Here is a 13903-nt window from a genome sequence, read left to right as displayed (position 1 = left end):
CTAAACTTGAGTTTAGGAGCTTTTGGTGTTTTTTTGCCAAAACTTCTAAACTCAACTCCATAAAAGCCTGTTTCCATGTATACATAGGCTTTTAGCAGAGTTTCGAAACTGCTGCGGTTAAGTGAGGTTCAACCTCCCTCTCCTGAGCCTGGAAGAATCGCGTTCAGGATAGGAAAGCATTGACCGCCGGCCATGGGAAAATGCAAAACCGCAGCAAAAAATGAAGGCCAAATGTACATGAAGCCTAATGGTCCGCTCTAATGATCAACTCTATTGGTCAGCTGAAATGTTCAGCTTTATTGGTCAGCTGTGTTGGTCAACTCTAGTAGTCAGTCTTAAGGCCCAATACACAAGATAAGAAAATTGGAAGTAAAATTTCGTCCAATGAACAATCTGACGATTTTCGGATCGTTAGTATGGTGCTTTTGACAGTTGATTCTGAATTTTCGGACAACAAAAATTGAATGTGCAGGCTATAAAATTGTTATCGACCTCCATGATCTAACACTAGCCTATCTAGCCCTGTAATGAAGAAATCAGTACTTATCTTTTTTTAAGTCAATCGGACCCGATCCCACGCTGAGCTGTCAGCCGCGCCTTTGCTGTGGTGGCAGGTGCAGAGGACACAGCCGACAACGTAAGATCCATAGTAAGTCTATGGGTGACGTCACTTCCCATTCATTTCACAGCCCTTGTCGGCCATGTCCTCTGCAGAGCTTCCGCCCCTGGAGATCGGATCAGATCAGCTTCAAAAAAGGTATGTATAGTGATTTCTTTTTTACAGGGCTATATAGGTTAGTGTTAGATCGTGGAGGTCCATAGATGCAGGGGTTTTAGTTTTAGGGTGGCCCCACACTTTAACTGATCCGCAGAAATGGCCAGCTCTATTCTTCAACTGAAGTGGATGTAATAGCCAATCAGAGGAAGCCCTGTATTTATTGATTGATAAAAAAAAAAAAAAAAGCTTCCTGTGAAGGGCTGAGCAACGCTCAGCTCTGCTCGATTTTGTACCTGCTGCTGGAATATAGCTGTCACGTACCTGATAGGAGACTGAATTGACGAGGTGGGCCTCTCTTATATCTCCAGCCCTGGCCCCACTGAGGATGAGACAGAGGGTGGCGAGGAACAGGAGGGACACGAGTGCCTGTGGGTGTTGATTGCAGAACCTGCAGTGGGGAATGCGACTCCAATGAGACCATGGAACCAGAGAAGCAGGAATAGCAGTTATGTTCGGAAGACAAGTTAAAGGAGCACTCCGCTTATGCATATAGTTCTGGGTAGGCAGCTTGTCAGGACTCCAGAGGCTGGAACATACAGCGGTATACAGAGCTGGTGCAGCAGACAGCGAAGCAAGCACTTAAGTCGCCCTGAGAGCCAGGATCAGAGGCAGGAACAGAGTCTCAGGAATAGCCGGGGTCACTAACAGGCGGGCAGCAAGGTATCAAGTCATGTGCAGAGCCAAAGTCAGGAACAGAGCCGGGTAAAAGGTAGCAGAAAGGCATAAGCGGAATCCAAGGTCAGGTCCAGAACACGCCAGGTCAGCAACGGGGAAGCATACAGGAGCAATCAGGACACAGGGTACAGCTGAAGATCAGTCAGCAAAGGAAATGGGAATGAGCTCCCTTTAAATAGCCCGTCTGGTGCCAAGAGCAATTGTGCATGTGCGCGTGTGCGTTCGCAAAGTCTCGCGCGCATGCGTGCGCCCATTCTTCTGGAAATTTGCAGCGCATGTGCATATCTATGCGCCAGGCGTCTCACAGGGATTTCCTGACAACAGCACTGTATACTGATAGCCGATTCTACCTACAGTTTATTCAGCCCTGACAGCAGGCACATTGGTTAATAAATGAAATAGTTTGTTGGGCCAGCTTGGTCCAAAATGAACGCTTTAAAGTTATAATATTTATGGATCTGGGTTTAAGCGTAATGAATCAGCTACTGCAGAGTAAGCTGCTGCACCAAATTGATAAAATGTTGCAGAGATAGAGCAGGAACCCTTTATAAATCACCAAAGGCAGGGTCAGGCAGCCATACATATAGAGCAGTGGTCTCCAAACTATGGCCCTCCAGTTGTTCAGGAACTACAATTCCCATCATGCCTACTCATGTCTGTGAATGTCAGAGTTTTACAAGGCCTCATGGGATGTGTACTTCCGCAACAGCTGGAAGGCCGTAGTTTGGCTGGAAGGCCGTAGTTTGGAGATCCCTGCTATAGAGGAAGGCAGCCTTACCCTAGCAACACAGTCCCCATTATAGTCGAAACAACCAAAAATAACTTTTATGAGTGGCGCATGAGAAAAATTCAACAGCGTATATAAAAAAAGTACAAAACTTATTACAACATATTAAAACAGACTAACAAAAAATATGTAACATTGATATAGCTCATAGTCATGTCATCAATATCCACATATTAGACATATAAGCACAAAAGTAGCGATCATGAATATTTAAAATGAAACAATGCACCATTCATGAAGATGTAAAGTTTTCAAGTTCTTTACGCGTTTCATGGAGCAACGCCCACTTCTTCAGGAGACAGTTTACATTTTGATTTTGTATATGAGTAAATATCAATGTTGACAAAATCATTGATGAACAATATTGTAGATAAAATAATCTAAATGTGTAGGTAGCAGGATCCCAATGTTATAGAGCAAAATCCATAGGGATGGCTGCAAACCGGAGCTGAAGGTAGAGGGTGGACCCGGGGCCAGACACCAAAGGAGGGTCCAAGCTGGGACAAACCCCCATAAAAAGAGTGGCCAAACCGTTCTAGAGAGGGAACAGTGTCACCACTGCTCACAGCAGGCAAAAAAAATCCTGATGGTCAGGCAGGCTGGGACTTTTGGTTCCAGCTGTTGTGGAACTAAAAGTCCCATGAGGCATTGCAAGACTCCTACAGCCACAGGCATGACTCCCAGGGACAGACACTTGTTTTCAATGATTTTTATTGAAAATTTTTACAAAGTACACACAAAAGTAGTGCAAAATATACACATAAAAATCAGTGCATAATAACTGTGAGCAGTGGTACCTCAGTAGCAAACAATAGCCAACACGGCTATAGGAGGTCAGCACAATAACATGGCAAAGGCCTACAACCTAAATAACAGAAAACAGGGACCATAAGGTATCAGGAGGGACCATTACCATGGATAGACAGGTCCAGCTAACCCAAATATTTGGTCTCTTTTGGTGTAAGTCCCAGGGCTAGTGGCAAAATTGTGACCCTGCAAAGTCCTGCCCTAGCCTGAAGCCGGGAACAGGAGGTACAAAGCCGTTAGAAGACATTACCACTGAAAACCTCATATAAGCAACGGTGAGAAGGGACAGACACTTGATGGGATTTGTAGTTTTCCAACAGCTGGAGTGCCAGATTTTGTCTACAGCTCATCTAAGGTAAATAATGGAGTTCCATCTTTGCAACATTGTATCACATCTGTAGGGCAGTTCACACTGTGCGGTAGCTGATTGATTACAGTGTCAGTGGTGTGCACAGGAATCTCATATTCTTTTCTCATCTGGTCAAATGTACTTCTCTTCTGGTCGAGTTTTCTTATGGCTTTTTTCTATTTGAAACAAATATTTGGGAATATTACATTTATCCTGCTAAAGGAGACAAAAAAAGCTGAACTTTCACACATATTACAATCATGGGGATTATTTGGGAAATGCTAAATTATTCCCACAACAATTTTTTTTTTTGTTTATAAATAGATCCCATATGTTCGTGAAGACACAAAAATTAACCAAACAACATATTTAACAAAAATAAAAAAAAAAACATAGGAAGCTATGTACTAAGTACTATAAATATGATTGGTTGGCATTTGTGCTTTGCACAGTTGTATCCAATTCTATGGAATTCATATAGAAAAGTCAATCAAAATTTTTTTTTTTTTTTATCAGCAAGATATTTAACCCCTTGTTGGCATCTGACTTGTTTTAACCACTTCTGGACCATAAGATTTTCCCCCTAATGACCAGGCCATTTTTTTTGCGATTCGACACTGCGTTACTTTAACGGACAATTGCGCAATTGCGCAATCGTGCGACGCTGTACCCAAATAAAATTGAAGTCCTTTTTTTTTTTTTACCACAAATAGAGCTTTCGTTTGGTGGTATTTGATCACCTGTGTGATTTTTATTTTTTTCCCTTAAAACCAAAAAAAAAGAGACAATTCTAAAAAAAACAAACAAAAAAACAATATTTTTCACTTTCTGCTATATAACATTCCCAATAAAGAAAATGTAAAAATCTATTTTTTCCATCATTTTAGGCCAATTTGTATTCAGCTACATATTTTTGGTAAATAAAATCCCAATAAGCATATTTTCATAGGTTTACGCAAAAGTTATCACGTCTACAAACTAGGGGAAAGATTTATGTCATTTTTATTTATTTATTTATTCTTTACTAGTAATGGCGACAATCAGCGATTTTTAGCGGGACTGCGACATTGTCTGACATTGACACTTTTGAGGGGACCAGTGACATTACTACAGTAATCAGTGCTATACATATGCACTGTTACTGTAATAAGGACACTGGCAGGGAAGGGGTTAAGCCAGGGGCGATCAAAGGGTTAAATGTGAGCCTAGGGGGTGTTTTCTAACTGTGGGGGGGGGCTTGTGAAATCAACATAGGGATCTGTGTTCCTGAATAGGAGGAACACAGAAGCTCTGTATTGATTCCTGAGAGAACTGTCTGCTGTGCTTACAACAGCAGACCGCCTTTCTCTCTCCACGGGGAGCGATCGTGGGTGCCCGGCGGCAATCACAGCAACCGACCCCATTCCCCGCCAGCGAGTGGGCCCGCGAACCGCTTTACAGGTACGGGGATTCGCTGGAACCTGCCGACCTGCCTCCGTATATCGACGGCGGCTGGTCGGCAAGTGGTTAAAGTAGAACTATTGGCAACATTTTTTTTCTCATTTTGGACAGAGCAAGGGAGGTTCAAATGTGACCCCTGTCAAATTTTATTTTTGCCATCTGTGTCCCATTTAGGGTTGCCACCTCTAAACCAGGACACCTATTTATTACATGGGTTCTGAGGCTAATGTAATGCACATAAGGCACTAAGCGAGTTTTATTACCACCTTAATCATCCACAGAACCTGTGTAATTAATGTGTGTCCTGGATTAAAGGGATGAGGTGGCTCATGCTACTGTCCCGAGGATACCACGTTGAAGAACTCTTGCTTTGTCCACCTCACCTTTAACGATCTCCTCACTGGATATTTGGGACTCATTGCATAAAAAATTCTCATGGTCTTATGACTCTCCATTGATGCCTCTCTTGAACCACAACTTCTACCTGCCTGGCTCTCTGGCCAAAGGCTTCAAATCTTGGTCCCCCCAAGGGCCTTCTGTTACTCCAACACATTATCCGTTCCAATTCTCCCAAACCCCTTCAATCTCTGGTGGGAACCAAACCAATTATGTTTATGGACAAATGGAGATACAACCAGCTACTTCAATTCCTTCGTTCATTGCCTCACCCATTAAGGGACCTGAACCCAATTGAACCCATATCCCAACACAAGAACCCTCCACTTCACTGCGTGACGCAGTTTTACAAAGCTCTCATCACACTTCGGGGGGTCCCCCCTACCCAGAGTATATTGATAAATGGCAATCAGAGCTTCACTCACTTCTACCGGATAAGCAAAATTATACTCCTCGCTCATTCCTCCTCAATTTCATCCAAAATGGCTGAAACCAACTACAAGCTTCTGATCAGATGGCATTACACCCCGCTCAAGCTACACAACATGTTCTCCTCCAGATCCCCGTTGTGTTGGAGGAACTGTGGGAACACTGCATCTCACTCCCATATATGGTGGGAATGCTGTTGATCCGTCCCTACTGGTTTGAGGTTATCCGGCTTATAAACCAAATAACTAATTAATCCATCCCTCTAGACCCTTGGACGGTTTTATTACATAGTACTCAGGAACCAGTTGGCCTTTATAAGTGATCCCTCACGCCTCATTTACTAAACACGGCGAAAGCTCTCATCCGGGTCATGTGGGGTCATCCTGAGATCCCTATATTAAAGCAATGGCTTCATAAAATAGATGAAGTCTGCCTTCTGAAAGAGCTTACTCACATATCCAAAGGTAATGTTGACAGACACGCTAACATATGGGCCAACTGGTTCGAATTTAAAAACTCTAACAGTTACAGGGAAGTAATGCTCAATACATTTCAACTACCGGCTCAGTAATCTAACACTATTACACTATTACCACTGTTCCTAAGTTTTCAATGTCACTGATAATTGGATCTTTATGTTTATTCCTTTCTAGAAGGTCATTCCACTAAACTCCAGTACCTCCACCTTTCCACCTTCTTAAATTCCCTCTCTTTTTCTACCTATCCTTTCTCCCATCTTCTCTTTTCTTATCTGTCCCTATTTTCTTTATAGATCCTTCTTTATTTTGTGCTCTAACGTTATCATATTCTTCATACTGTTAACCCAGACCCAGATCTTTTTACTTGATTATACTTCCACGTTTGAATTCTTGACACCCCCAGTGGTCTTCGGGTAAATCTTACTTATTTGATATTGTTTCCATTATGGAAATTGTTTATTTGTTTCTGTACTCCTCCTGTATATCACAATTTTTCTTGAATAAACAAATATTAAATAAAAAAAATAAAGGGATGAGATGGCAACCCTAGTTGTGGAGATTTCCCTTCACTTCCTGTCCCATAGCCAAACAGGAAGTGAGAGGAAATCCCTGCAAATTAACCACTTGCCGACCGCCGCACGACTATCTACGGCGGCGGTCAGCCCCTCACAGGCAAAGTGACGTAGGTCTACGTCGCTCGCCTGTGAGGGTTTAGGGAGCGAGCGCGCGCCGCCGGAGGCGCGCTCCCGCGTGGTCACGGACCCCCCCGCGCGTGTGACCGGCGGACCCGGTCGCCGCCGGCCACTCTGCGATCGGCGGGGGAGAGGGAGAAAGTCAGGCAGCTTGTGTAAACAAGCTGCCTGTCATTCTCCTCTCTGTATGAGAGATGATCACATGGATCTACTATGTAGATCCATTGATCACTCTGCATACAGTTGAAGCCACAGCCAATCACAGTTAGAATCACGCCCCTAGGGACACACACAGCCCCTCCCTCTCAAATAAAGTTAACCCCTTCACTACCAGTGTATTTTTACAGTAACAGTGCATATATATAGCACTGATTACTGTAGAAATGTCACTGGTAACCCCAAAAGTGTCAAAAATGTCAGTCAAGGGTCCGATCTTTCCGCCGCAATGTCGCAGTACCGCAAAAAAAATCGCAGATCGCCGCCATTACGCGTTAAAAAAAAACAACAAAAATGACAAAAATCTTTCCCTTTGTTAGTAAACGCAATAACTTTTGCGCAAACCAATCAAAATACGCTTTTTGCGATTTTTTTTACCAAACATAGGTAGCATAGAACAAATTGGCCGAAAATATTAAAAAATTTTGATTTTTACATTTTTTTTTGGGGGAATTTCATATAAAGAAAAGGGAAAAATATTGCTATTTTTGCAAAATTTACGCTCTTTTTTTGTTTATAGCGCGTGATCAAAAAATCGCACAGGTGATCAAATACCGCCAAAAGAAAGCTCTTTGTGGGAAAAAAAGGACGCCAAATTCGTTTAGGTACAGCGTCGCACGACCGCGCAATTGTCCGTTAAAGTCACGCAGTGCCGAATCGCAAAATACCCTTGTTTAGCAGCCAAATCCTCCGGGGCTTAAGTGGTTAAGGGACGCCCAGGTCATCAGAGCTAGTGTTTCCATTGGAACATTTGCCCTCAATTACTTTTCTTGGGACAACCCAAATTTTAGGATTTTTTTCTACTTTTACATTCAATGATAATGGTAAGCGAGAAAAATAGAGAGGGTGAATCTCTCTAACAGGGTCACAGACAGCAATAAAAACTGACAAGCATTTGAATCCTTCTTTACTCTGTCCAAATCTAGAAAAAAGAATTTGCCTTTAGTTATACTTTAATACATTGGATTCAGTAGTGGTTAGCAAGGAGTTAAATCTCATAAGTACCCATTGATGCTCCATGATTAAAGCTGTTCAGTTTTCACCCAACAATCTCTGATACATCTTGGACTCCCACAATGTAAAAAAATGTTAAACATTCCGGGTGATCCCATAACAGACAGATGTGTCATATCCTCGATGACCGCCATTGGGTGAAGCAAACCCACCTAGACAGCGCAGAGAGTCAGAGCTGACTAGGGGGATGTGGTCCATGATAGTGCAATCCCAGCAGCTGCTGCAAAGGAAATTGGACTATTAGTTGTCTCAGGGCATTGGGAATTAATGAGCGCATTGTTCTGGAATGATTGCAGTCACTTCTCATGTCATGTGTCTTTCCTAAGGTTGCCACCTCATTCCATTAATCCAGGACACAGGTTCTGTGGCTGATTAACCACTTAAGCCCCGGAAGATTTTACCCCCTTCCTGACCAGGGCCTATTTTGCGATTCGGCACTGTGTGGATTTAATGAACAATTGCGCGGTCGTGCGACGCTGTACCTAAATGAATTTGACGTCCTTTTTTTCCCCACAAACAGAGATTTCTTTTGATCACCTGTGCGATTTTTTGATCATGCGCTATAAACAAAAAAAGTGTCAATTTTGCAAAAATAACAATATTTTTTCACATTTTTTTATATGAAATTCCCAAAAAAAATTTAAAAATCAAAATTTTTTTACATTTTCGGCCAATTTGTTTTCTGCTACATATTTTTGGTAAAAAAAAAAATCGCAAAAAGCGTATTTTGATTGGTTTGCGCAAAAGTTATCGCGTTTACTAACAAAGGGAAAGATTTTTGTAATTTTTTTTTTTTTAACGAGTAATGGCGGCGATCTGCGTTTTTTTTTGCGGGACTGCGACATTGCGGCGGACAAATCGGACCCTTGACTGACATTTTTGACACTTTTGGGGTTACCAGTGACATTACTACAGTAATCAGTGCTATACATATGCACTGTTACTGTAAAAATTGCACTGGCAGTGAAGGAGTTAACTGTATTGGAGAGGGAGGGGTTAAGTGTGTCCTAGGGGTGTGTTTCTAACTGTGATTGGCTGTGGATACTAGTGTAAGAACAGAGATCAACGGTCCTACATAGTAGAACCGTCTGATCTCCATTCTTACACAGGGGAGACTGACAGGCGGCTGTGTTTACATTAGCCGCCTGCCTTTCTCCCGCTCTAACGAACGATCGTGAGTGCCCGGCGGACATCGGGTCCACCGGAAACACGCGCGGGGGGGGTCGGTGACCGTGCGGGAGCAGGAGCCTGCCTCTGGCGGTGCGCGCTCGCTTCCTAGAGCCTCACAGGCTAGCGACCCAGCCCTACGTTGCTTTGCCGGTGAGGGGCTGACTGCCGACGTAAATAGTCGTGCGGCGGTCGGCAAGCGGTTAAGGTGGTAATTAAACTCACTTAGTGCTTTATCTGCATTATATGAGCCTCAGAACCCGTGTAATTAATATGTGTCCTGGTTTATAGGGATGATGGGGCGACCCTAGTCTTTCCTACAATCCAGATGTGAAAATCTAAGGCCACCTTGTGTCTGTCTTGCAACAGGTGGAGAGCGACCGGATCCAGGATATTTTGAAATGGCTGCACCAATCAAACGACAAGGGGAAAGAAGTGACCCCGAAGGCTCTGCTGGACAACTGCTACAAAGTCATGTACGCCCTGTACGAGGAAGAATGTAGACTGTGTAACCCCAGGTCAGATGTGGAGGACGTACTTTGTCCTCCTGGAACTCTTCCAGAAATTTCTAGTCCTCAAAGAACGCCTTGTAAGAGTTAATAGCAGGGGTCTTGTGCTACTGCAAATCAGGGGAATTCAGGGATGAGTCAAAGCTGAAAAAATGCCGCTTTCCCCGCGGAGGATGTAAGCAGGAATGGCTGTTTGACCACTGACCACAATATCCCATTATGTCCCCACCATGAGGATGGGGCTGCACCACCTTCTACAAAGCCAAAGCAATGACTGTGCTATGTAACAGGAAGAGATTTATGAATGGACCTCATATGGACTCAATGAGCCGCCCCCGGGGGGTCATTTTAATTTATAAGAGGACACAGGGAAAGCACCTTACTATAATAATCTTTTTCATATTTTATATTGTGTCTGATCATTAAGAAAATGCCAGAGCTTTGTTAAGACTCACATGGGGCATTGATTTTCTTATGATTGAACTGGATCGATGGATGAATAGATGACTGGATGGAGGAAAAATGCCATATAGTATTTATTTTATTACCTAAACACTGTAAATAAAATCTTGGGGTTCTTATAACTAAAATAAAAGTTCCCTTATTCTCAATACAAATTGATGCTGTTATAGTATTTCATGATGGACTCCTGTGCTGGTTATTACCTGTGCTGAAAGGTTCCTTTGTTGGTTGGTCCTGATTTAGTTGATCCCTGTGTTCCTTTGCTGGTGTGATTCTTTGCTGGTTGATCGCCATGCTGGTGGGCCCTTGTTCTGGCTGCACCCTGTGCTGGCTGGTTTCTCTTTAGGTGCTCCCTGTACTGTTGGGTCCCAATTCTGGTTCTTCCCTGTGTTGAAAGGTTCGTGTGCCGATGAGCCCTTTTGCCGATGGGTTTCTGTGCTGGTTGGATCCTGTACAATGGGTTACTGTGCTGTTAGGTCCCTGTGCTGTTTGATCTCTATGCTGGTAGGCCCTTGTGCTGGTTAATCACTATGATTTTGGGTACCTGTGCATGTTAATCCCTGTGCTGAAAGATCCCTTTATTGGTTGGTCCTGGTTCTGTTGGTCCTTGGGTTCTGATGATGATGCGATCCTTTTCTGGTTGATTGATATGCTGGTGGGGTGCTGTTTTCTGGTTGATCCCTGTGCTGGTTAGTTTCTGTTGTCCAGGTTCTCTCTCTGCTGGTTGGGTCCAGTGCTGGTGTGATCCTATGATGGTTAATCCCTATGTTGGTTGTCACTGTGCTTTTTGATCCCTGTGCTGAAAGGTCCCTTTGTTGGTATGTCCCGGTTAAATTTTTCCTTTTGCTAATGGGTTCCTGTGCTGGTGGAACCCCGTTCTGGTTGATCCCTGTGATAGCTGGTTCTGTTCAGGTGCTGGTGGGCCCTTGTGTGGGAGCACAGGAGCCAAGCATACTCTTTGGTATTGTACAGTACTTTCAGTCATACACAGGGATTGCTGAAAGGCAGGGCTGCTGTTAGAAATTGCGGGGCCCCGTACAGACTACCTGGCAGGGCCCCCTCAAGAAAATATTAAAGATATATTTAGCTAAAATTACAACAAAATCACTATTATCAGACACAAATATAACATAACTCGCATAATTCCTGCTAAATCTAAAAAAAAAACTATGTTAAATAAAAAAGATGAGATGAGAAAAAAATACAGGCTGGGCAGTTGGAGCTCCGTGATCAGAGAGACAGAGAGAGAGAAACAAAGTTACAATTTACAAATAAACTCCTGAGCAGAGATAACATTAGAGCCAGTGCTGGGAGGGGGCCCACACAAGGGAGGGGGATTAGTGAGGGACGACTGTCTCTTTCTCAACAGATAAAAGCTGATAGCAGGGAGAGGGACAGATCAGATTCAGGTGCTGGATGAAGATTTCTGTAATTGTTGTCCATCACTAATCCCCCTCTCTGTGTGGGCCCCCCTGTGTGCTCGGGCCCCCTACAAGAGGGCTGGTGGTCCCCCCCCCCTATCAGCGGCCCTGCTGACAGGAGGAGAGAGCAAAGGAATGACCCCATCAGTATTCTGATGCTCCATCTAGTCATAAGCCTGGGAAGGTCCATGACCAAGCTTTATTACTTTACCAGCACTGATAAAAAGGGAAGACAGGGAGTTACCGTAGCTTTGCTGGTTGGTAAAAGGGGGCTGGGGGTGAATCTCAACAGAGATAACAGGACTGCAAATCTTTTTTCACGTCTTCTGTATTTTATCCATGTATTTAGAGAATTTCCTGGAGCTCTGCTTTAAACAAGAACCAAACCAGGGATGATCCTTGAGTCCCTTTTTTGTCCATAGACTCCCATCCAAGACTTTTCATCATTTTCAATGGATGTCCTTGTGTAAAAAAAAAAATCACAACTCCGTCAGGACGTTATGTAGGATAATTCTTCCCAGAAAGACGGACAAAAAAGTCAGGTCATGGGTGGAAATCATTTTGGCAATGGTGGTGCAGATAACACAGATAATGTTCAGGATACAGATAATACGAATACAGATGATGTTCCAGGATAAAGTTAATACGAGTACAGATGATGTTCTGGTGTACAGATAATACGATTACATATAATGTTCCATAAGGTGTGGAGCTTAATGGGGCCTGTTATACAATTTGCTGAAATAACCCTATTACACCAGACTCAGTGAACATAAACTACCTCTGAAATGCACAGCAAAAGAGGAGGAAGAGAACCCCTGAAATACTGACCGGCCTGCTCCGAGAACAGTAGTCAGTCACATGACCATATACAGTGCCTTTGACCCCCATGGTCTCAGTTATAGGAACAATGGGCCCCCTTCTATAGAGATCACAAGGCCAAGTTCTAAAACAGGCATGTCCAACCTGCGGCCCGGGGGCCGCATGCGGCCCAGAACCGCAGGCAATGTGGCCCACTGCCCCCTGACAATCTTTTTTTTTTTTTGGGGAGGAAGGAATTAGAGTCGACGGCACGGCCACAGAGGCAGCCTCAGAGCGGATCATCCACTAGTTGTGTTAAATTAGTGCTGGGGGGGGGGGGGGCGCGGCAGCACGGGAAGGGCACGGCGGCGTTTTATTACTTATATACCTTAACTATTAGTATATATTTTATATGCGGCCCCAGAAAATTTCTGTACACTCAATGTGGCCCAGAGAAGCCAAAAGGTTGGACACCCATGTTCTAAAGCATTAACTGGTCATGTGACTGACTATACACCTGTTTCCAGGTTAGCCTGCTCTATGCTTTACATCTGCTTATTTCTAAATACAGTGAGGGAAAAAGTATTTGATCCCCTGCTGATTTTGTACGTTTGCCCACTGACAAAGGAATGATCAGTCTATAATTTTAACAGTAGGATTATTTTAACAGTGAGAGACAGAATAACAACAAAAATATACAGTAAAACGCATTTCAAAAAAGTTATAGATTGATTTGCATTGTAATGAGTGAAATAAGTATTTGACCCCTTAGTACTTGGTGGCAAAACCCTTGTTGGCAATCACAGAGGTCAGACGTTTCTTGTAGTTGGCCACCAGATTTGCACGCATCTCAGGAGGGATTTTGTCCCACTCCTCTTTGCAGATCCTCTCCAAGTCGTTTAGGTTTTCAAGGCTGACATTTGGTAACTCGAACCTTCAGCTTCCTCCATATATTTTCTATGGGATTAGGGACTGGAGACCTTAGTGCAGCGGTGTCAAACTCAATTTCTTCTCGGGCCGCATCAGCATTATGGTTGCCCTCAAAGGGCCGGTTATATCTGTAAGATTAGATGTCCAGAGCACCCCACGCCCCCTTACACCCTTACATGAGATGTCAAATCCCCACCACCATCAAAAGTCAAGAGTCACCCACCCTTCCTTATATCACAATGCACCACCTTACCTTGTGCTGCTGCCAGGAAGAAGATGTGGGTGGATCTGGGAATAAGAAAGTGCAGGGTCCGGAGAAGAACCAGGGGAGGACTGGAGTCAGCTTCCAGAGTTTACTGAATGCTGAGACCAGGGGAGGCAGAGGCAAGGTGGTGTTTTGGCTGCACAGAGAGGTGCAGGATCTGTAGGAGGAGTTCTGCCCTCCTCTCTGCTGCGGACTGAGATGGAGAAGGGCTGTGGGGGGGGGGCAAAGACAAGCATTTCTGCAGCTGCACAGATGAGTGCAGGATCTGGCAAATGAGTTCTGTCCT

The 13903-nt window shown here is 43.9% G+C and overlaps 1 protein-coding gene across 1 annotated transcript in view; it reads left to right on the top strand.

Moving 5' to 3' along the window:
- Nucleotides 1-10248, top strand: part of IL34 (interleukin 34) — a gene marked incomplete at its 5' end in the record, with an annotated part of 30197 nt that extends 19949 nt beyond the window's left edge. Inside the window, one exon of the mRNA XM_082271042.1 lies at nt 9599-10248. Coding sequence (XP_082127168.1) covers nt 9599-9829 — 231 coding nt within the window. The 3' untranslated portion in view covers nt 9830-10248. The remainder of the gene's footprint in view (nt 1-9598) is intronic.
- Between the last annotated feature and the right edge of the window lie 3655 nt (nt 10249-13903).

This window comes from Pelophylax lessonae (genome assembly GCF_965119305.1).
Source record: "Pelophylax lessonae genome assembly, chromosome: 10".
In the NCBI taxonomy this organism is placed as follows: domain Eukaryota; kingdom Metazoa; phylum Chordata; class Amphibia; order Anura; family Ranidae; genus Pelophylax; species Pelophylax lessonae.
The sequence above is the reverse complement of the archived record's forward strand: the minus strand, read 5'-3'. Positions and strand labels throughout refer to the sequence as shown.